This window comes from Drosophila mauritiana, chromosome 3L (genome assembly GCF_004382145.1).
Source record: "Drosophila mauritiana strain mau12 chromosome 3L, ASM438214v1, whole genome shotgun sequence".
In the NCBI taxonomy this organism is placed as follows: domain Eukaryota; kingdom Metazoa; phylum Arthropoda; class Insecta; order Diptera; family Drosophilidae; genus Drosophila; species Drosophila mauritiana.
In genome coordinates, this window is record NC_046669.1 from 3,963,848 (window position 1) to 3,986,726 (window position 22,879).

General features: G+C 45.0%; 4 protein-coding genes across 7 annotated transcripts; 1 reads left to right on the plus strand and 3 right to left on the minus strand.

Moving 5' to 3' along the window:
* Nucleotides 1-154: 154 nt before the first annotated feature.
* Nucleotides 155-6,853, minus strand: LOC117139601 (bone morphogenetic protein receptor type-2). Its single transcript, XM_033302032.1, has 6 exons — nt 6,550-6,853; nt 3,302-3,457; nt 3,009-3,233; nt 2,379-2,948; nt 1,492-2,315; nt 155-1,433 (listed from the first exon to the last, which is right to left on the minus strand). The coding sequence occupies exons 2-6, from the start codon at nt 3,351-3,353 to the stop codon at nt 393-395; spliced, it is 2,712 nt and encodes a 903-aa protein (XP_033157923.1). The 5' UTR covers nt 3,354-3,457; nt 6,550-6,853; the 3' UTR covers nt 155-392.
* Nucleotides 4,564-5,424, plus strand: LOC117139603. Of its 2 annotated transcripts, none has more exons than XM_033302036.1 (3): nt 4,564-4,638; nt 4,708-4,814; nt 4,877-5,424. In XM_033302036.1, the coding sequence occupies exons 2-3, from the start codon at nt 4,803-4,805 to the stop codon at nt 5,324-5,326; spliced, it is 462 nt and encodes a 153-aa protein (XP_033157927.1). In that variant the 5' UTR covers nt 4,564-4,638; nt 4,708-4,802; the 3' UTR covers nt 5,327-5,424. The 2 variants fall into 2 exon arrangements, with proteins under 2 accessions (XP_033157927.1, XP_033157928.1); XM_033302037.1 differs by having other exon boundaries at nt 4,569-4,638; nt 4,749-4,814.
* Nucleotides 6,854-7,561: 708 nt separating the features above from the next.
* On the minus strand, nt 7,562-9,471 carry LOC117141528 (fumarylacetoacetase). Its single transcript, XM_033305017.1, has 4 exons — nt 9,289-9,471; nt 8,678-8,895; nt 8,010-8,611; nt 7,562-7,954 (listed from the first exon to the last, which is right to left on the minus strand). Exons 1-4 carry the CDS (start codon nt 9,373-9,375, stop codon nt 7,608-7,610), a joined length of 1,254 nt encoding a protein of 417 aa, XP_033160908.1. The 5' UTR covers nt 9,376-9,471; the 3' UTR covers nt 7,562-7,607.
* A 145-nt stretch (nt 9,472-9,616) lies between these two features.
* Nucleotides 9,617-21,281, minus strand: LOC117141412 (glutamate decarboxylase). 3 transcript variants are annotated; one of them, XR_004459483.1, is made up of 9 exons: nt 21,112-21,281; nt 20,269-20,337; nt 17,908-18,144; nt 14,444-15,012; nt 14,269-14,336; nt 12,342-12,420; nt 11,145-11,489; nt 10,499-11,063; nt 9,617-10,448 (listed from the first exon to the last, which is right to left on the minus strand). XR_004459483.1 is itself a non-coding variant. In XM_033304838.1 (9 exons), exons 3-9 carry the CDS (start codon nt 20,327-20,329, stop codon nt 10,890-10,892), a joined length of 1,533 nt encoding a protein of 510 aa, XP_033160729.1. In that variant the 5' UTR covers nt 20,330-20,337; nt 20,919-21,018; nt 21,112-21,281; the 3' UTR covers nt 9,617-10,889. The 3 variants fall into 3 exon arrangements, 2 of the variants coding, with proteins under 2 accessions (XP_033160729.1, XP_033160728.1); XM_033304838.1 differs by adding an exon at nt 20,919-21,018 and having other exon boundaries at nt 9,617-11,063; XM_033304837.1 differs by having other exon boundaries at nt 9,617-11,063.
* Between the last annotated feature and the right edge of the window lie 1,598 nt (nt 21,282-22,879).

Genomic DNA, 22,879 nt, shown 5'->3' on the forward strand with positions numbered 1-22,879 from the left:
TACACATACTGTCTTTCTACTATGTTCGAAAAATAATTGTATCTAGGACCTGTTATGTGTTTTCAGTTTCTCAGAGTTCTTTCGATTTCAAATCGTCAATCCAGGCGAGTTAAGAAATAATGAAGTGTGATTTCTGTGACACTATCTATGTTTCCTGATAAATAATAATGCATTTTTTTTTTTTGATTTGAAATCGAAGAGAACTTTGAGTAGAAAACAAAACACTCCTTAATCCTTCTGATTTGTGAGAAGACTTTTCCAGGAAGCGATTCAAGTCTTCTGCTCTATGGCTATCGTTGAATATGTGTTCGATGAAGGATGAGATATGGGTGTGGATCGATGTTCTGCTGCATTCGATTAGTTTATAGCTCCAGCAGCAGAACCTCCTCATGCTAGAGGATGTTAAGCAGGGAGGAGTCCATCATCCGATCGTCGTACAAGCTCAGTGTCTTGCTGGCCCTGGCTTTCCGTACGGATGGCGGCACATCTCCCGGGGTCTTGACCCGCTCGCTGGGATCCCTCAACCGCTCACTGCTTCCCCGTCCACTGAATACCTCACGGAATACCTCCAGACTGTGCTGACGACGCATTTGCTGCTCCGTCGGCGGACCCTGACCCGTGGTGGCCATCAGGGAGTTGGTGCGCAGGTGACCTGGTCTTCGCTTCGAAGCCGGACGGGTGAGGGTCTGCAGTTCGCTACCATGACTCTGGATGGAGTTATTGTTGGTGCTCCCGTTGATGTGCTTGATCAGGCTGCTGGACAGCGAGCGGGGTACAATGTGAGCCGGAGTTCCCGTCCGTTGCTCTGCACTCCTCAGCGGAACCGGCGGAGGTTTATCGAGGCGAGGACTAAGATCCAGGTTGTTCGGTCGTCGTAGAGCCGTCACCAGATTGGACTTCTCCTCGCCCAACTGCAGCTGGCGACACAGCTCCTCGGCGTGCTCCTTGCGGAAAAGTTTCTTGTGGATCAGGGCTCTTACTCCATGCCATCCCCGGAGTTTTTGATCCGTGTTCTGCTGCTTGGGAAATCCCTGACCCAGGCAGGAATTGCCATTTCCACCTGTGCTGACAATCGTGTTCTTTTGCTGCTGGTGATGATGGCTGGCTATCAGCTCCTCCACACTCACATCATGCTCCAAGCAAGACAATGAGTTCTCCTGAGGCTGTGTCTGGAAACTGTGCTTCTTGCTTCGCTCCACAAGAACCGGCGGAGTTCGCATTGTCAGAGGTGCCAGATTGCGCTCCTGGCAGGGATTCCTGCCCTGATACGGTTGCAATTGCTGTTGCGGGTAGCTCAGATGATTCTTCTCCCGTTCCAAGGCAGCTAGAGGTATCTGCTGATTGGGAGGTGGCTGTATAAGTCCCGTGGTGTCGGAGCTCATCTGGTGATGGACTGCAGCCGCCGTTGTCGTTGTGGCTATGATATTTATTCCCTGCAAAATAATTCATATATACAGTATCTATTGGAGTACACGGGAGTAATGATCTTACCTGTTCCGCATTTGGGCTCGCCACCAGATTGTTGGTATTCAGCAGTGGACTGGAAGGTTGAGCCTGTGCTCGTGGCCTTAATGTCGACATCTCCTGCATGCGCTCCTCGGCACACAAGGAGGTCAGCCTAGCATCCGCATCATGATCCCAACAGTCCTCGCAAGTATCCCGCACCACTTTGGCCGCTGCTCCTCCGCCCCAGCCGGTGGGAAATAAGGGACGCGCCTTGTGCCGCACCACCAACGCCTGCATTTGATCAAAGCTGGGATGGGAGCCCACCTCCTGCTCATAGGGAGCTTTGTAGGGAGGTGTTGCTTGACCAGGGGCATAGAAATCCGAGCAGCGGGTAGCCACTTCCCACAACACCAGGCCCAGGGCATAAACATCCATTTGCTTCAGCGAGGTTTCGCAGTCCCGCAGATTTACAGCTCCTTCCAGTAATTCCGGGGCCATGTAGCGAAGGGTGCCCACCTCATTGATGCTCTTCGTTTCCGCCATGGCCACCTCGCCCTTGTACTCGTACTTGGAGCCAAACACCTTGAGGGCAAAACCGAAATCCGCAATGCAACAGCTGAGATCAGCTTGGACCAACACATTCCTTGTGTTGATATCCCGATGAGCCACACAGGGCTTATGCTGATCCCCCAGTCGGAGTTCCGTGTGCAGGTGCGAGATTCCACGCGTGATGGACCGCAGCATTCCACAGCATTCGCTGAAGGTCAGGGTATTGGCTATCAACCAATCCTGGAGGCATCCAAGGGGAGCCAGAGATAGTACCAGCTGATACTCCATTCGACCGTCCATGGTGCAGCGTTCATCGTAGCCTTTAAAATGGAATAAAGTTTGTGTTGAAAATATATCTTAGGAAATTATTCAGGAACACTTACCGAAATAGCTCAACAGCGCAGGACACTCCATCAAAGGCAAGGCGTAGATGTTCCTCTCGTTCACATAGTACTGGTGATGCTCTTCGGGATATATCTTTACCGCCACCTCCTGATCGTGGAGCAGTCCCTTCATCACAGTTCCATACTTGCCGCTGCCCAGCATGCCGATTAAATTCATGTTGTCCACATTCCTGAGATTGGAACTGTAGCCAGGGCCCGATGGCGCCAGAGGAGACTCCTCGGGTTCCGGCTTCTCCTTGGCTGTGCGGCAGTATTGAACAGCCAGGAAGATGCCGATGGTGAGGGCTGTGAGTCCACCGGCAAGGCCCAGCATTGTACTGGCCAAAAAGGACTGGTGCTGTTTTTCTGTCGCCCGATTTGTGATCGAAGTCCGTCCCTCATTGGAGCCCAGTTCCAGAGGTGCTGGTTCGACCACGGCATACTGGGCGTTGCACAATCCTCCCGAGCAGCAACAGTAGTACAAAGAACTGGTCTTCGAGGTGGGAGCCGAGCTGGTGCATTCCGACTGGCTGCAAATGGAAGTGCGATCCGTGTTGTCCTTCCAGCAACCTAGGTAAATTTGAGTTCATAACTTCAAAATTAAATAAAAAATCCCGTTCATGAACTCACCCTGCTTAACAACCCGCGCTCCATTGGCCGTCTGGTTCCAGATGGTGAAACAGAAAGTGTAGCCATCGGGGCAGGTTCGTCTATGTGGCTCGCTCGGAATCGGAGTGGACTCCACCTGCTGCTCCTGCAGCTCGCCACTAGATTCCTGATCGCCTTCATCATCGTGAAATGAGTTGTCGTCCTCCTGGTAGCTCATACAGCTATACTGGCGATTGGGAACAGGTGCTAATCAAAAAAATATAAAAATTCCATTCATAAATATTCCATAGATAAGAAGACTTTGGAGTACTCACTTGCTCTGCCCAGCGAGATCAGGGCCAACAAAAGACAGATAGCCCAATTCATGTCTGGAATCCTTTACAAAACCACCTTCAGTATGATTTACTCTGGATGCGTGTGACTGTCGGGTTCCTCGGCAATGTTACGGCATTTTGACCAACCAAAAGGAGCTAAAAGTTTATAAGTTTATAAATATTCTGTTCTGTATTTTCTGAATAAAAAGCATGTACACAGGAATTATCAATAGTCGGGCCACACTCGCACCCTTTCCAACCTCAGCTCCCCTCCACAAAAATCTCACATTCGGTTGGCGTATCAATCGACGATGACAATTCGCGGGCTCTGCGACTATATCAAGTCAACCGCCGATGATAATGGCCAGACCCAAATACTCGCACAGCTCCACAATCGAACACTACCGATCGCCAAGCGTCTCCATCAAAGTCTGTCTAGGCTGCGGGGACTGGGGGGATCAAATGGAGGAACCACAAGCACCCACCCACTCCAAGTCTCGAGGGAACGGTTGCACTTTGGAACCGATTTGGAACCAGGCGCCGCCAGAATGGGAATCATTTCAGTTGAGGCTCGATTGCAGCAGTGTGGAGCATCTAGATGGAACTGCGGGAAATATGTAAACTTGTGTACCCCTAACATTAATTTTATAGTATCTGCATGAACCACCACCACCTTCAATTTATCCCCCTTATCATTCATTAACTTTTACACTAACGAAAGGTACATATATAAGCACGCATTCTTGAAAACACTCCACCCCACACTCGTTTCCCCCTGAATGCTGATTAGAAATTTTGCCGGCATTAATTATGTGGCTGGTTAAAGTTATTACGCTCCAATTATAGGATACGTTAGTTTGTCTTATACATATACATATGTATGTACAAACTTGCAAATAAAAATTTGTTTATACCTAGCTGGTAACAAATTTGCATCGGCGGCATTTGGGTTAATTGTGGGTGACGAGGCATGAAATTTAAACCAAGATAAGCATTTTATCAGACAGTTCAGGATAGACTTATCATGCGATTACGGCTATGGTTTATGGCATTTTCAATTCAAGAAATTCATACAGAAGAATCAAGAATGAAAGCAAAGGCGCGTATTATGCTGATTTCAAGCGCTCTATTAGGAATTTGTGCTTATAATTACAAATAAATCTAGCATTAAATTAATACTAGATTATTCCACCATGGAAGGTGACAACTCTGGTAGGGGTTGTTGAACTGTCTGTTTGCCTGAAACAGCTGACCAACAGCTGATACAATTATTCAGCAAGTTTTGCCGAAAACGTGTTCGATTTTGTGGGATTGCCAGTCTTATTATCCAGCACGCTGTGAGTTACTTGTCAAATAGATATAGAATATCCAACTAACTATTTCATTCCACACTTGATTGTCATGAGTGGAGAACTTGTGTTCGTTTACTTTATTTTCTGGATTGCAGTGAATTTTATCGGCTTCGTTATTGTGCTAAACTATTTTGCAACTCTTCAGAAAGATGAGTAAGATGGTATGATGATGGTTAATTGTGTCCTGAGTGCATTCATATTCCATTTACCCCTTTTCATGCAGAACCCAAATCGTAGCAATAAGGATTCGGGCGCCACTGAGGATTCCAACGCGAAGAAGGGTTTGCAAATGGATTCCGATTCATCAGAGCAGCCGAAAGATCACTATGATGGTTCAGATGAGTACGAGGAGTCTGACTTATCATCGGGTTCCTCACAGGATTCGACAACTCAAAGCAGCGAGGACTCTGACTCATCATCAGGTTCTTCAGAGGACTCTCCACCTCCAGAAATACCAATACCAGAAGCCTTATTGAAGGTGGATCCAAATGATCAGCAGTCGGTTGTCAATGCAATTGGGCTTTTGGTTAACAGGATTAACACCCAACTGGATGCTATCCAGTCGAAAGTCTTCCCGAAATCACCACTTGATTTTGTCGGCCTCGTCCGCCAGAAGAAGCTTTGGAAGATGCGTCAACGCGATAAAGCCCAGATGGAGAAGTCCTCCGAATAGAATAATTTGCTCTTTTTTCATTTTCGTACAATATTTCTTGTATCATGAATTTAATAATGTTCAATTTGTAGAGCAATTATAATTTCGAAGGGACGCTATTTCTGGCCTTTTTTTCTCCCATTTCGCTTCTGGGTTTCCTCTCCTTTCTCCACTTTCAGCAAATGCGCACATGAAGAGAACTCGAGAAGCCAGAGAGCGGTGTCTCTGGCGCGCCAAAACAGGTTCAACTGGCGCTGTCCCAAGTGCTCCGTGGAGTGGGCCGGAGGAGACCCCGCGGGCGAGGAGGCGGAACCCGCCGGCTGCTCTCGCACGATAGCCGACGGCGCCAGTTAATTGCAAATACTGCTCGATACCCTACACTTGTCAGGGTGTACCCAACCGGCCCTAAAACTATCTTGCACCAATAAATTTTCCTAATGCCTTCGTATTGAATCGGTTTTAGCGGAATTAAGATAAATAACGTTGTAACACTATGTTAGTTAATAGTTCATTTAATTACAGGGTATACAACCGTATTCAGGCTCACTTCCCCTTCGCTGTTAGTGTGTTTTGGACCCCACCGTTTTGTTGTTCTTTGGGGCCTGATTAACTTTTTGCGTGCTGCGTGTGCATTTGTCCATGTCCCCATCCTCAGCCCCATCCGCGCCATTCGGGATACATCTTCGTGCTGCAGATGCATTTGGCAAAACTGCCGACAGTCGGTGTAAAAAACGATGTGGAAAATCAATGCAAAAACAATAAAGTGCATGCAGTCGGAGGACAGTAAGAACAACAATGGCGAAGGGAATGTGAATGGGCATGGATTCGGAGGTCTCTTGTTGACTTCATTCCCCACAGTAAACAAATGGGTTGCATGTTATTTTATAATTTATCCAAAATAAAAATAATTTCAATAATTCCTACTACTCGAGAACGCAATTGTTCTTTGCATCTCCAAGGATTATCCATTATCACATAGTATGCATTATGTGAAAATGTGCGAATTGATATTAACATTTCTAACAGTGCATGTGTACTGTGAGCAGACAGAGTGTTTTCTGCCAGGGTGGGTGGCTCACCCCAACCCGCCGTCTGCCCTTCGCTAGCCTGCGTATTTGTGTGTGTGTACTTGCGCAGAGTGGAGTAAAAAATTGATTTTTCCAAGACATTTTCCAGCATTGTTTGCGGAAAACATTTGCACTATTCTGCACTAATTTCAACGCCAATTTGCGAGCAGCACTTACACTTAATTCAGGGCGCTACTGAAGCACTGCACTTGCACTTTAAGTTGTATTACTTATTTATTTTTTTAAATAAACCGAAAGAAGTTGCACACTCGTCGGAAAATTTATTATTGGGGCACCGGCGCCAGTCGCGTCTGCTCTGCGCTGCACGGCAGCTTTATTTTTATTTCTACGCTTTTTAGAGGCTTTTTTATGGCACTTTAAACAAGTTTGCCCGATAGGCGGGCCGTTCTGCCTTTCTGCCGTTTTGCCGTTTGACTTTTCACAGCGCGCCCACCTTCGCCCGCCGACTTTCGAGGAATGAATGCGGTTCGCTGCTCCGCTCAGCTATGCTCCCATTCGCGCTCTCCGCTCTTCTCTGCAACCAAAGAAGAAGCGGCGTGCGCGTATTTACGAAGCTGCGTGGAATGGCAGAGGCTCCGATTGGAGCGAGAGTGGAGCAAACGAAAGAGAGCAAGGCATAGCGAGAGAGCGAAAGAGTTGAGCACTTGTTGAGCTTATTACTGTGCACTATAGGCTGAATAGTATCTTTTTGTGGCCAAAAAGCCATTTTTTAAAACTCCGTAATACTAAGTATTGATTCCGCCATTTTGTTAGTATACGATTAGACTTCAGTGCTGCGTATGTAAGTTCTCACATGCTAAGTACTAGGTTTGGTTTTTTCATTTATCTGTTAATTGCGCTGTTATGTTACTATTACTGCATTGTATGGATTCATCGCTTCTAAATAAATAAATAATAATAAAAAAAACTTCAGTGTTGCGTACCAGAAATTTAAAAAAAAATCCCGCATGGTTAAGATATGAGCTGTTTAAAACAGCTATTTCTCTCCGTTTTGAGGTTATTAATTTTGGCCACAAAAAAGGTACCATTTCGCCTACAGTGCTGTGCACCCTGAAAAAATATTACGTATACGCTACAATGGACATTTATCCCAAAAAGTATGCATTTGAACGAAAAGTGGAAGCTTTCCGACCATTATAATGTAATGATGAATCCAGGAAGACTGATAGAAGTTTAAAAGAATTTATTTCATTTACTTATGTTAATAAGTGGTCCTACTGCGGAACGGGGTGGGCAGGCAGCACCTGACCCACACACTCCCCGAATCCGATTCGCAGTCCGTGCTTTTCGCAGTGGCCACGGATGATGACCTCGTCAAAGTCCTGGAGGAATTTTCTGGTCTTGCCACCCGGAAGCTCCAAAGTTTTGGTGCCCTTCCAGCAGAGCTCTAAAAGTGATCCGTACGAGTCTGGAGTTTCACCGGAGATCGTTCCGGAGGCCATCAGATCACCTGGACGCAGATTGCAACCGGTGACTGTGTGATGAGCTATTTGCTGCAGTGGAGTCCAGTAAAGGTGCTTGAAATTCGACTTTGAGATAAGCGCTTCGTTTTGATCGGCAGCTGAAAAGGGGAAATTCGCGAATTAACGTAAAAAATCTTCAACAGGGCAACTTACGTTTCAAAGACACCTCGAGGTTGATATCAAAGTTGAAGGGAATGTTCTGGCGCAGATAGGGAAGCACCTCCGGTTCCTGGGGAAAGTTGTCCAAGAGGAAGGGTTTTAGAGCAGCTGTGGGCACTACCCAAGGGGAGATGGTGGTGCCCAGATTCTTTGCGGTGAACGGTCCCAGTGGCACATACTCCCACTTCTGAATATCCCTGGCACTCCAGTCGTTCATCAGCGTGAAACCGAACACGTTCTTCCAGGCCTCATCCACGCGGATGGGTTCACCCAGCTGATTGCCCTTACCGCCGATAAAGAATGCCATCTCTAGTTCGAAGTCCAAAAGCTTGCAGGCTCCAAAGACGGGCTTCTCTGCCCCATCGGGAAACGTTTGACCAAGAGGACGACGGATGGGAGTACCGGAAACCACCACAGAACTTGCACGACCATGATAACCCACCGGTAGATGACGCCAGTTGGGCATCAGAGCATTGTCAGGACCACGGAACATAATGCCCACATTGGTGGCATGGTGGATGGATGAGTAAAAGTCCGTATAGTCACCAATCTGTGCTGGCAGGTGCAGCTTGATCTCAGACTGAGGCACAATGGAACTGATATAAAGTTATAAATAAATTATTAACTATGAATAGTAGATTTTTATAGTAAATCCGACTTACACCGCCTTCAAGTCCACATTGTGGTCCAGTTCAGAACCCTTCGTCAAAAGCTTTTGAGTCTGGCTCCTTACCACATCCCAAGCTTCGAAGTCCAATCCCATAAGCTCATTCAAAGTTTCGGCCTGCAGACTTTTCTGAACTTGGAAAGGATACAACTGGGAGACAGCTTTCAGGTCCAGGACATGTTCTCCAATGGCCACACAAATACGGTGAACTTTCTACGGACGGTAAGATGAAAAACACCATTTACGATATAAACATACGATATATGATATGAGGCCTTATCAGAACCTGGTTGCTGGGCTATTAAAGATTGGATTAGCATATTGTTTTCGTAAACAAACTAGTTTGTCTTGGATGATGTATGCAAATGCTATGCCCCAAAGCGGTTTCTGTTCTAAAGTTGATTTCTAGAACATGTGGAACGATCCAAAGTCACATAAAAACTGCTTCAACTAAAGAAAAACTTGAAAAGATTGCACGGGAAACACGGCTGAGTTTAAGGAACATTTCCTTGGCTTTACCACTTAAGTTATCTTTTACAACAGCGAGACCATTGTTTTAAAATCTCATAAAACTATTAGATTTTCTTTCAGTATGATATCACTCACATTGTTTTCGGTTGAGAAAACAGCGTAGGGTAGATTTTCCAGCGGAAAATCGCTGTTCGCTGGCACAGGCACAAAACTCTGGGACATTTTAAAAGCACTCAAAGTGGAAAACTTGGGCAGGTTGGTGCGAATCAATAAAGTGAAGCAGAGAAGCGGAAAAAACGTGCGCGGAGCCAGAGTGAGCTAGATAACAACTGAGGGATTTTCTATTCACGATCCGCCTTATATAGGTGCTCAGACCACAAGATCTTTCGGCTCTTTTAGCAAAACCAAGCCCCCAAAGGTAAAGAGAACCTTTAAGATAACGAAGAGAAACTTAAGTTGCGCTTTGGTTACTTTTATTTATTTTACCCATATATTCATATATATAATATATTCATTTGCATTTATATAGATGTTGGAATAATTCTTGTTTGGCATTGATTTGGATCTGCAAATACATATACATACATTAATTTATACATACATAAGATGAGCGTGGTGCTGGATAAACTTAGATAACACGCTTTAAAGTACTATAATTGCTGAATTTACTTTTTATGCCATTATTTTGTTACTTTTGCGGAATTGACAAACGAGTTTTGTGCACAGATAGAATGTAATATGTCTGATTGTGTTCTTTTCGTACAGGGACATTCCATTTTAACCTTTCTGAAACAACTAACTGATTAAAACATAACTAAAATCTGAATTTTCCAACATTCGTAATTGAGCTTAATTGACTCCGGGCAATACATACATATATACTTGTCAGCCATTTCGTGGAAACTAAACTCCAACTAATTCGATTATACGTATTCACGTCTCTATATATAGCACAGTTCGATACATGGACTAAATGGGATCTGCGGCACAGATACCCTCTCTTTGGTTTGACTATACAATTAACAAGCACAGGTCTCTTTCGATCTCGTTTTTATAAAGGTACGCATGGCCATAGATATGATATATTTCAAAAACATTCTCTATTTGCAAACAATGTGAAATCAACGAAGTGAACTAAGGTCCTCAACTGCTCTTCATCTTCTCCTGATATGTTAAGATAGCGTTCCAACAGTTTCTATATCGTATATATCATTATATCATCATAGTACTTTAGTGTGGGGCTGGGACTGTCTTTCGATTTGGTGGTGCGTTTGTGGAGCGGTGGCTTCTATGCTCTGAATACTATCGTTATTTTTCGGTATACATATAGATATTCAAATATTACTTGTGGATTCTCCTCGCCGTCCATCGATTTAGATATAGTTGCCAACGAACGTAAAAGTAAAACGCCTCGATTATACATAGTACTTGTTTTTCCAACTCCGGGACGAACGGATAACGACGCTTAACGAATAACGGTCAACGGATAACAGAATGAGAAATCGTAAAGGAACATCTAGCAACACGTTATAGATACAAACAAATGTACATTCAACATTGAACTCTGATGACTACCGGGATACCCATCATCCCCGGCTCTCGGATCTCTGGGCTCTTCAGCCGGTCTCCTGATATGCTTTTACCTAAATGATACTTCTTGGTTGTGTGAGATCTACCATTACCAATCGAAGCCGAACCGAACCGAGATGAGCCGAGCCAAACCGGACTGAAACCCCTTACAAGTCGTCGCCCAGGCGATGGATCTCGTCCAGCATAAAGTCCACATCCGCCTCGTTGACCGCCGCCGACGAGATGATCGAGCGGAAGAAGTTGGGCCGGCGATCGTCGGGCTGGTAGCCCACCATCAGCGTTCCCTTCTGCATCATGCGGCCCTTGATGATGGGGCAGATCTGAAAGGATAATTGGAAAGCGTTTAGCACTATACACTATCCTTAACTTATGCTTAGATCTTAATGCATCCACGATCTTACCTTGCCCAGCTCCACCTCCTTCTTGGCATCGTGTGGCACTCCTCTCAGTCGCTTGGGCACGTACCAGAAGGAGACGTTGACGCACTCCGGCTCGAGGATCAGATGGAAGCGGTCGGACTGCTCGCGAATGCGCTTCAGCTGGTACTGGACCAGCTCCATGAGCCGGTCCTGCTGCTGCTCGAAGCCCTCGGTGCCCTTGGCCCGCCACTGGAGCCACAGCTTGAAGATGTCGTTGTGCCGGCCGCACTGGATCACCTTGTCGCCGGTGTCGTAGCTAATGTCGTACTGCTTGTCGGTCATGAAGAGATACTCCGCCGACATCTGGTTGCAGCTGATGAGCAGGCCCTGCGTGGAAGATGTAGATGTATGAGCATACCGATTTGGGATGAAATCGCTCACTACGCAGCAGACGTAGCTCCGCTGTCCATAAGTCAAGTTGAAATTTTAATTAAAATTCCGCCTGCCAAAAGACGCAACTGTGACCGATGGTAACATATTGCACGGGATGTAAAAAAGTCAGGGTGGTGACTTGGCGCATTTGGTTCGTCAAAGATTTCATTACGCATTGTGTGTGCGACTACCCTTGGCCATTTCGCTCCTGGTTTGGCAGGACGAACGGAACGAAACAACAAGGAATTGTTCGGAGTACAATTGGAATTCTTTACACAAACATTGTTCGATGTGCATCCAGAAGAATTTTGGGTGAACCGTCGAGGGGAATGGGCCGGTTGGAAAAGGAATTTAAAGCATGGGGTTGAGCTAGGGGTATGTGTGCCTCCAATTTGTATCGCTTGGTTTGAGTTTCGGCGGGGGGATTGGTGGTGGAATGACTCCACCGACAGGCTGGCCTTTAATTTTAATTTGCAACTCAAAGAGCAATTATTCGTTTATTACTTTGCAAACAATGATTTCAGTGATTTTGAGCAATAAAATACGAAATATGTGAGGTCACAGCTGTAAAGGATATACAATTTCGTTTGATAGGTCTGCAGACCAAATTGTACGCTGCATACTTTTGTAACATGGACATAAGCCACAAATCCCATCGAAATTCCACAAGCTTTAGATGTATACCTCTCTGCAAAATCGATGCTAAGCCTTGAAATCTTGCCCAACATTATTTAAATTTAAAATAAAAATTAAGGCACCTAGCATAGATGATTTAATAAATTCTTAGCTCTGGAATGGTATACTTACATCCTCCTTGAAGTGGATCGTGGAGCACTGGAGCAGTGCTCCCATGAGCTTGTGGGGATTCCAGGTGACCGAATCGGCACTGCAAGAGTTAAATGGACATTCAATTACGAATTACAAACAATTAACACTAAGCTGCCGCACTGCGGTACAATTCCCACTCCCAAGGACACCAATTCCACCCCCTGCTGTTCGACAAGAGTTCCAAAAAAAATCTGAGGGGGGTGGGGTGGATGCGGAAGGTCCTGGCAAGTGCCATAAATTGTGGCAATTTCAGGCCGCAGCACTTTAATTGAATTCAAAAGAGCGAGGACAACCCCCTGCGGCACTGGAGGGTTGACATTGACAGCTAAACATCCCTGTGGGAGCTATTTACAGTTATGTGGGCGCTGAGAGTGCGCCTGTGTGTGGGATGGGCTTGTAAGTGTGAGTGAGTGAGTGGGTGTCTATAAACATGATCCTTACGGAGTGTCTGGAAGTATGCTTCACTTTTTGAAGCAGTCTGCTGCTATGGGAAAAAGGGTATATGGTTTGGTTTAACAGTTTAGCATATAACAAATGATCAAAATACAATAATATTGGTCGCAAACTTGTTAAAAAAATTTATTTCCAATATTTTATATATCTATGTTTAGGAAAGCAGTTGTAAGCCTTGTATTTTAATGTAGATTGACTGTATGAGGACTTGATAACTTAGAGGAGTATCATTTAGTCGAAACACTTTTCACGTCTAATGCTTATTTGATTGAGCCGTGGCATGTGAAGCTAAACTTTTGAGAAGAGATTTTCGATTGTTTTAAGTTTGTTCGCAAATTGAAACTGAGCGGATTTAAGAGCCTCCTCCATCGAAGGACCATTAATCAGTTGCGTAAGCCGCCGAAGGCCACAAATTGTCAGCTGTATGGGCATTTTAATGATTAATTCGCGCTGAGAGCCATTCAATTAAGGACCTCGATTTGCATGCCACAACAATTCGGGCCTTAGGATCCATTCAAACTAATTGAAGGCGTTCGCCTGGGTGATGGATGGACGAAAGGAAGTGGAAATGGAAACGGGAGTGGAGGTTAAGTCCTCCTCCGTCGATGGCAATCAATTTGAAAGTGTTTTGTGGAGTCGGCTGCTTGACCGCAAGCTGTCGATTCCACGACAGCTGCACTTGCCGCATTTGCCTAAGCTTCCCGAAATGCTGAGTAGAATTAAAGATGTTATATGGATGGCCGAAGTAAATGGATTCGGGTTGGAAACGGAGGTCGTGCTGGAGGTGGAGTAAAGTGCATTTCAGGTTGCGACTTTAAAATTAAAAATTCCTAGCCCCGGGGATGAATCCCTATTCCTGACTTGCCCGCCCATTCATTGTTTGGCGTAATTGTTGTGTAAGTAATGCCCATGGCCATCCAAAACACCCCCCTGGGCTAGATGGATTGGTTGGGAAAGGGAGAAGGGGAAATCCACTTTGTTCATTTGTTTGTTCGGGCCAAAATGCACTCGGCTTGTGAATTGTAATCCCTGTAAGCTCTGAACACCTGATGGAGGCACTAAATGACAAATTGAGATTTTTCCCACATGTTCAGTTCGCCGCCGCCGACCTTCAAAAGGGGGCGGCAAAGTCGAGCGATGCGGGCCATTTGGGAGCATTTAGATTTAAATTTACCCAAACCGGGGAAGAGATTTCAATTTTTGTTTTGACTGGCCCCGAAGATGAGGGCGCCCAAGGCACAAAGTTTATGTCAAGAACGATGATGAATGGGCACAGCAATTGCTTGGGACAAAAGATAAGGTTTTTCAAGGGGTTTTTAAAGCACTTCAAAGCAGCTCACAGGAACTTGAAGGAGTAAAAGATGGCTTAATTTGGGTACTACCACTTAATTTCTACAACAACTCCGTAAATAATATGTATAAAATATATTTTCCTAAAAACTCTCTTACTCACCGCTCAACACCAGTAAATCTGGGATGACGATGCTTCCGCGACATCAACAATCCTCCGCCCCAAGCAGCCTTGAAAAAATCCAAAAAAAATTGGTCATTAATATTATAATATACCATCCTTGCAACTCTTAAGTATCTATTGTTTTTTCTACTCAATTAGATTGTTTTGTACTTACATCGATGTGCATCCAGCAGTTGTACTTCTGGCAGATATCCGCAATCGTGTTGATATCATCGAAGGCTCCCAGCACAGTGGTGCCGGCAGTGGCGTTCACGAAGAATGGAATGTCGCCCTTGGCCTTGCGCTCCAGGATCAGGCGCTCCAGCTCCGAGGTGATCATCTTGCCGTGCTCATCGGAGGGCACCACGATGCAGTGATCGGTGCCCAGTCCACAAACGGCAGCGCATGATTTGATCGAGTAATGGCACTGATCCGAGGTGAACATCACCAGAGTGCCGGGCAATCCCACTGAGCCGTGCTCCTTGTAGTTCGGGAACATCTTGTGACGAGCTGCCAGGAAGGCATACAGATTGGAGATGGAACCTCCGGGGGCCAAAATGGAATCGCCACCCGACCAGCCAATGATCTCACGCATCTTGGTCAGCACCACGTTCTCCATGAGGATGAAAACTGGCGCAATCTCGTAGGTGAACATGTTGGTGTTCGCAGTGGCCGTCAGCCATTCTCCTGCCATGGAGATCAGGTCCAGACCGTTGGACAGCTGATTGAAGAAGTGGGGGTGTCCTGGAATAAAATATATAACATTTTAGTAGAGCCCCTTCATTTAATATTTTTTAAGTCGGCCTTCTAATATAGAAATCCACACTTTAATTAATATCTCCAGTGGTAATACTTTTGACAGTTTGTGTGTGCCTGCCTAATGTAGCTGAAAATGCTTTCCATTTAGCCACGGCTGTCTGGCTGTCTCTCCAAGTCCCTGGGACTTTTCTCGCTTCTCCGGAGAACCGAGTGATTCTAAGCTGACAGCAGATGTGCCTGGCAGCTGTGCCTCTCCTTCACCCATCGCCCCATCAGCCACCCAATGTTTTCTGTTTTTTGTTTTATTAAAAATATATTCGAGGCCAGTGGCAAGTGAAACAAAGGCCGGGCCAAAACACGGCTGACTGGGCCCGAAAGGAAGAAGACTGTGTATAGGAATAGACTGCCGGAAGTGCATATGTTCAAGGGCAGACGGTAGAAGGTCCTGGTGAATCAATAGCGAATAGTCTGCTCGAAATCCGTGGCCCCGGCTCAACAAGTTTGGCCCTGTAATCCTTAGACCCCGCATCCTGTGAGCTCTATAAATTGCTCATTTATTGTAGCTAATTGCGACTTGCCGAGCTTCGATTTTGGGGTGAAATATGTGCAGAGTGGGGCAAAACTCCCACGAAGAATCACAAAATGCTTTCAGTCACCATCAGGAAGCTGTCCAACTGCCGGATTTTACCCCGCTCCTCTATATTCGTGTTTGAACCCTTCGGCGTCTGTCAGTTCACATCTTGAGTGCCATAAGTCGTGTGATTAAAATCCCATTGCCCACAAGGCTAAATCCACCCACAGAAATAAAATACATGCACTTGGAAAAAATAATTGTCCACAAAGTAATGATTAAAAAATAATTTCAAACCAAAGGACACTTAAAGTGTGATGAAATGTTTACCAAATACAAAAACTATCATATTCAAATTCCGTATGAGCCATTTAAACAATCTAAAAAAGACAGCTTAATAATATTTTCCAGTTTACTGATTTCACAACTTATCCGTTTTTTCTTTTATTAATTTCCCCATGTGCAAACTGACAGAGCGTTGGCATCCAAACATTTCAATTTGCGCATGTGGCCAGGATATGCTCGTTGGAAGGACTCGAGTCCTCGAATCGAGCGGATTCACCCTCGCCCCGGCAGCCAGCCATTCATTCGCATCAAAGGATCAGGAATGCAGCGAGTCAGAAAATAACAACGGATTTTGATTAAAGCTCCCCTCGTTTTTATGGAGTCCTCGCCGAAGGAAGAGAAGTCGTTTCCTTCGTATCAGGTTGCCCGTTTGACAGGGCGCGCATTATGTGAGATTAAGGATCATAAATGGGACTCTTATCGGGTCTGCAGGGAGAAGAGCTGGATCAGAGCGAAATAATTGACAGTGCTATCTTCTGAGGAGTAACATTAATTGGCTGCTTTAAAATAGTTCTTCTGTTTCTCTGGCACTAAAATTAGCTACTATTTTAAATAGCAATTCCAATTCCCCTTTATTCGAAACTTATGGCATTAAAACTTTATTTTAACAATAGCGCCACTTCGCAAGCGTAATGAGCAAGAAACTTATCCCAACTTAGGCCACAACTTGAACATATTCCATGGGACTACGCATCCTAATTACATTTCTGTTTCTTTCCCAAAAGTTTCGCATCATGCAATCTGAGCTTATTCAGTTGCAGCCTTGATTGCGTAGAGTTTTAATTCAATTTTTAGCGAGCCAAATGGGAGCAGACGGCTAAACAGCAGCAGCCTCATTTCCTGCGAGGAAAATCGGGGAAGCGACGCCTGCTTCCGAGACAAGGCCGCAGTTTCCGGGGGTTGGGGGCGGTGCTTCCACATGGGGTGGAGTGGGTGGAGTGGGTGGTTCTGGGCTGGTGTGGGTTGGCTAGAGTAAATACGCTTATTATCGATACTCCAAACACAATTGCGGTCACGTGCGAGGACTGCACAAACATCGCAGGACAAAGACAGCGCCGCTCGCCTGGGGAGCGACTGCCTCTCGCATTAATTTTCAATGAAATCAAATCAGCAAGGACATTCAAAACAAGCTGGAGCGAAATATGAGACAAGCAATCGACTTGGGAATACCATAGAATTTCGAAGCTATATTAGGAACTCAATTGATACCAATGCAGTCCGTTCATTAGTTATGTATGTATGTAAAACTTGCAGGTAGATAGATTTATCAGATCACAAGTCAAAACCTCATCTTACATATATGGATGGGTACTAGTGAGTATTAAACTTAATCCTACCTAATATCCCCTTTTTCATCCACTAGTGGGTATGGAAAAGTTAAAAGTGAAACGTGCGAATGACTTTTGGCTGCTGAAGCCGCGCCCACAAAGAACCCTTTTGCCCGATTTATGATTGATGGCCGAGTGGATCTGAATCGCGGGGATTACTACAGGCTACGGACGCCGGAGGCGAGTGTTTTTGAAAGGTGTAAACAAGCCGGGGTGCTGCTCAATGGGCCATAAAATGGCATTGTCTGCTGGATGCTGTCTGCTTCCTGCGGCCAGGACGAGTATCTGCCCGAGTGCCATCAATATGCTAATGTGCTTATCTAGAAGGCTGCACACTTTGTGCCCTAATGCGACCGCAAGGTCCAGAGGCACGCGCTCGTCCTTAAAAAGTGAACCATATTCCACGGACAAAAGGCATATGCTAAGCAGGGACAAATTTGATTAATCCCCAACTGAGCAAACTTCACGAGGTGATGATAAGGAAGTCAGCAAGCTTTGATCACCTCTGAATATATTCATCACACCTCTGGGTAAGTCAGGGATTCAATTGTAGTTCAGGTTTAGGGGATGTATTTGTAGATTTCTTGCTATATGGAAAAGGAATATTATCTGTATCTATTGAGATCCTTGACTTACCCGTCTTGACTTGGTACTTCAGTGTGGTGGCACAGTCCTCGATGAGCTGCTGCAGTGGCAAGGCGCGATCGGGCACATCCAGATCGAGCAGCCGCTTCATGTCCTCGGGATGGTGGAAGTCCAGGACCTTCTCGTTCCGGTCGTTGGTGGCCTTCACGAAGTCCAGCAGCACATCGATTACCTTCAGCAGGAACTCCCGTGTCTCCGGTCCAGCGGTCACTGTGGTGGGCATGAGATCTGGATAGGAAAAACAACAGCCGAATGAAAGGAGGGTGCGGAAAAAACGGAATGAGATTTTCTTATCGGTAAATATGAAAAGCGTGCCCCGCCGCTGACAGAAAAAATGGTCTTCCTCTCTTATCGTGATATATGGCTATTATTATTACAATGATTTGTGGGCTGGCGCAGTCGTAAAAAGAGATGACTGGCTTCAAGGTAAGTTAAGTCGAATGTCCTTCGGGCAAGATGAGATTTCAATTATTTTTTTGACTATTTCTATTCTATTCATTCACTGAGAAAATTGGGAACAATCATAAGATTTGTCATTAATTTGTTTATAATTTTACATTTTGTCTATGTTTTAACTATATTTCTATTTGCATTGAAGTACCTTTATTTTCCTATTCACTTTGCGTAAAATAAATTTGAAACAATAAAAAACTTGTATAACGATTGCATTTATTCATATACATTAAGAGTGTAATTTTCATGTCTTTCAATTACAATTTTATTTAATTTTACTGCCCGGAATAACGAAACCCTGGGATTAAAACGCTGTACATCAGCGAAGCTTATTCGGAAACTAGCAGGATTTGGGCAGCACACCCTTGTGGGTTGTACATATCCTTGGTCGCAGTGTCCTTGCCTTCGTCCTTCTGCGGTGGCTGCAATTAATTACTGGGGCTTTCGCTTAAGCATCGGCAGTGGCCACTAAGCCAGCGAGCAAATGGGAGCAGCTCCATTAGAAGCCAGCTGGAAATCAATTGCAAACTTAACGTTGCGCATGATTACCATTTTCGTTGGGGAGCTGGTGCGACAAATTGTAGCAGTTTGAAAAATTCCTCGACTTTACGGCCAAGAAGTTAAATAAAATTTAATGTGCTCGACTGCTTCGTTGGGTGCTCAGTGTCAAAGGCAGACGTTGGCCCAGCCGAGAGTCCTGCGAGTCCTTGGAAGGCATTACGAGCAGCCGCCACACACGAGCGTCCTGGAATCGAGCGTGAGCAATATCCTGTGACTAAACGGTTTATGTTTGTTGGCCTTTCAATCTGAGGCACGCGTCCGCCGCCTCGGGGAGAGTCCTGCCACCTTTCTGGTCCTCGTGGCACATACATACATACATATGTACATCGAATGGTGGTAGTTTGTTTGACTTTCTGTGCTGTTCTGTCTGTTTGTTGCGTGTTTGTCGAGCAGAAATCTGTTACAGGGCAACAGTCGCCAGTTTCACGCTTCACAAGAGCCAGCAAACGCACACGAAACACACAAGGAGCTTCCAGTGCGGGGCCATTTATCAAGGACACGAGTGTCCTGGACAGCCCACCGCTTGTCCATGTCCTTAAACAGCAGACTCCTGTGCGCCAGTTGCCCAGCTTGCCCATTTTCTGTTCCCTGTTCCTGGCAGTGTCAGTTTAACACTCGTTTATTATTTGCCCAGCCAAAAGCGATGCGATTCGAGTGCAGTTATGCGTAGGACCAATGTTTGCCAGGATTATTACCAAGGCGAAGTAATCGCCCCCCAGACTCATGATCGCAAAATATGTTTCTTGTGCCGGAATGTGACAGGTTGGAGTTGCACAATTCGAAAATAGATTCTTGCTCTCGGCTCTAAGTCCTTGTTTTCTGGCAATTTATGGTTATGACAAGGAGCTGCCCGATGGAATATTAATTACTTATTGACAAAAGACTGCAGATACAATGTATACCAAGAAGGGAAAAATGCTATTAAAAATAAATACATTTCGTTGACTTTTTCATTACTTTTACCTCCTTAGATACCAATCAGCAAAGTATTTACTATCTGACATTCAAGGAACTTAACTGTAGGGTCCTTGTTCTTGCTGAGTTGTATAACCAAAGGACTTTTTTAAGTATTTTGACATCTTATCAAAATGACATTTTTAAAACAAATGCATCAATGATACAAGTTGTTCTTATTTTTCATATCAATGTCATGTTAATTGTGTAAAGGCTACCTTTTACCCTACTTAATGGATATGATAGAAATACAGGAAACCATTAGCTTTAAAATCGCGATACAAAATTATTTTTCGGTAGACTATATCTATTTATATATCTATTTTCTTTAATTTTTTTTATGAAACAGTAGTTATTTTAAAGCTCATTCAAATAGATACTCACCATATGCCGTCAGTTTGCCCGTCCTCTCGGACAATTTATACCCGTTGGGATTCAGCGACATTTTCTCCTCTGAAAAGATACAGAGTGAAAAACGAGGTGCAATTATTAGGGGGGAATCGCAAAGTGCGGACTCAGCAAGATAAGGAAAAATGGAGGTCGGCCAAAATGAAGTGAGTCAATGTTATGCAATCGACCGAAGGCCGAGGGTCCTCGGGGCAGGTGTTACATAAGTCCTTGCACTTCGAAAACCCCCATTTTCCAACAACCCACACACGCAAGTTGCATAACCAAGACAAGCAAACAAACAAACGGTGCGAAAATGCAATGGGCGTGTAAATAAACAGAGTGGAAAATGGAAAATGGAATGGGGAGTTTGGAGAACGAGGAGGGGCTGTTGGTACAAGGACAACTGAAGGGCAAGCTCCAAGTGGGAGGTAAATATCCGGTATATGCCCCTCCTATTCACTTTTGGCGCCATCTGCTATTGCGCAGTGAGTGTTAAGCCAATTTCCTGCGACGGAACGAGCACATATAGTATATATACATAAGCTTGATTTACATGGGGATACAGACAGCGCGACAGCTGCAATTAATGGCGAAAACCCTGGACAGTGCGAAACTTATGCAACAAAATCGTCTGGGAGTCTTACCGATAATCCTGCGGATATCGTCGATATACTGCTTTAGGTAATTCACTTTGACTGTCTGCGGGGGCGACGAATCACCGACGAGGCTTTCGAAAAGATATAGCTAGAGGAATGTGCGAGTACGAAATGTATCGAAATGTATCTCTAAGATGGAGCTGCGACTTACTACTTGTGGTCTAAACCAACGACAACTTACAGAGTTCCTTTTTCCTAGCAACAAAGCACTGAAAATCACTCGCGAAGCGGAGGAGCAACAACGGACTGGGAAATTACTGCTGGATTTGAAATGTATATATTTTCACAGGTTACTTTCGGGCGACTTTCACTTTCGGTTGGGAAACTTAGGGAACTGAGCAGCCTACACTCGCTGACGATCTGCGGAGCTATGAGCAGCAGCATCCGCCTGAGTTGCCTACGAAGCTTTTCGCATCCAAAAAATGGCTGCCCATGTACCACTACACGCGTACCTATGTATATACTACTCCTCAATCTCTTGCATAACCTTCAGCGACAACGACAACAACAGTGGGGCCGAGGAAAATGCGGGAAATTCTCCGGGTGACGTCATTGATTTTTCGGAAACCATCTTTGTTAAGGCCATTTTGCGTGGGCGGAGCTTCGGCCATGCGCGCCCCAAAGTATCCAACAGATACACATGAAATATGTGCGCACGCCTGGTGAAAATGCTAAAGAAATAATAAAACGGGATAAAGGGAAAGGAAAACATAGATTGCGATGGGGCGACCAAATGAAAAGCTAATTAACAAACTAATTTTGCCACTGTTTCTGACATTTACAATGACCCACAACTTTTTATGAGAGTTTCCTGTCGAATGGAAAAAAGTTACCCTATAATTACTTTCATTTCCCGCACATATGTGCGCTTAGATATAGGAGCCAAAGCATATAGATTCCTGGTATATAGAACAAAAACGAAATTTGGGTCAAAGCTACGCCGCCCGCCCACTTGGGCTATGCAAAAAAGATATGTATCTCCAAGTGAAATTGCATCATTTCCAATAGAACGCGTTCCGTAGCATACTTTTGAGGGCCAGCGAACAACTATGGCCATGTTATGCAACTTGGGCAAGGACCCCAGGAGCAGCAGGACCAAAAGGACGTCCATCAAACTGGAGAAGCTTAAACAACGAGAACACTAGGAATACTTGCCGCAAAAGAGTTCCACCCACACCACTCCCATTCTTATCTGACACACGGAGCAGCTGGCGGAGGATGTTACCACACACTTGGCACTTGGCACTTGGTCCTGCTGCTGCTCCAGCTCCTGCTCCTTGGGCAGGATCCACTGCGTCAGCGTATTTTCGTTGCGAGGGCTCTGGCACTTGAAAAGTGTCTTTCGATGTAACTGATTGCAACTTAAGAAGGCCATTACAGTGGCAATAACTCCCTTGCAAGTCCCTGTGATCCATCTTTTTATTGAATGTCTATCCTGCAATATTGGCAAAATGAAGTCGACACTTGTTCAACATGACTTTCAAAACATTCTCAAAAGGCGTAGTGCATTACTTTGTAGCATTAGCTGGGAGTTTTCATACAAGAAATCCAACGACAGTTGCAGAAAGTCTATAAAGCCATAATTGCACACGGAAATCGTTACTTTTGATGAGGCAACAACTGTGCGAAAGGACTTTCTTCAGAGTTTTTTAATTGCTTAATTGCTTCCTTCAGTAAAAACATTTTAAGACTTTAAATCAAGTGACAAATATGGCGCCTACTTGATATGGATTTGCACCCTACGCCATAACATCTGCGAAACCCTTTAGCAAAAGCCATCCATCAGAAGTGTCAGACAAATATTTCTGATACAAAAACAGCTCATGGTATTTAGACCCACTAAACATGGCGAAATAAAGTCGCCTGCTATCTGAAAAGCACTTCAACGGCATGTGCTACCAATAATAATTAGGCACTCGGTCCGCACTTATCGCAGATATATGGCCAAC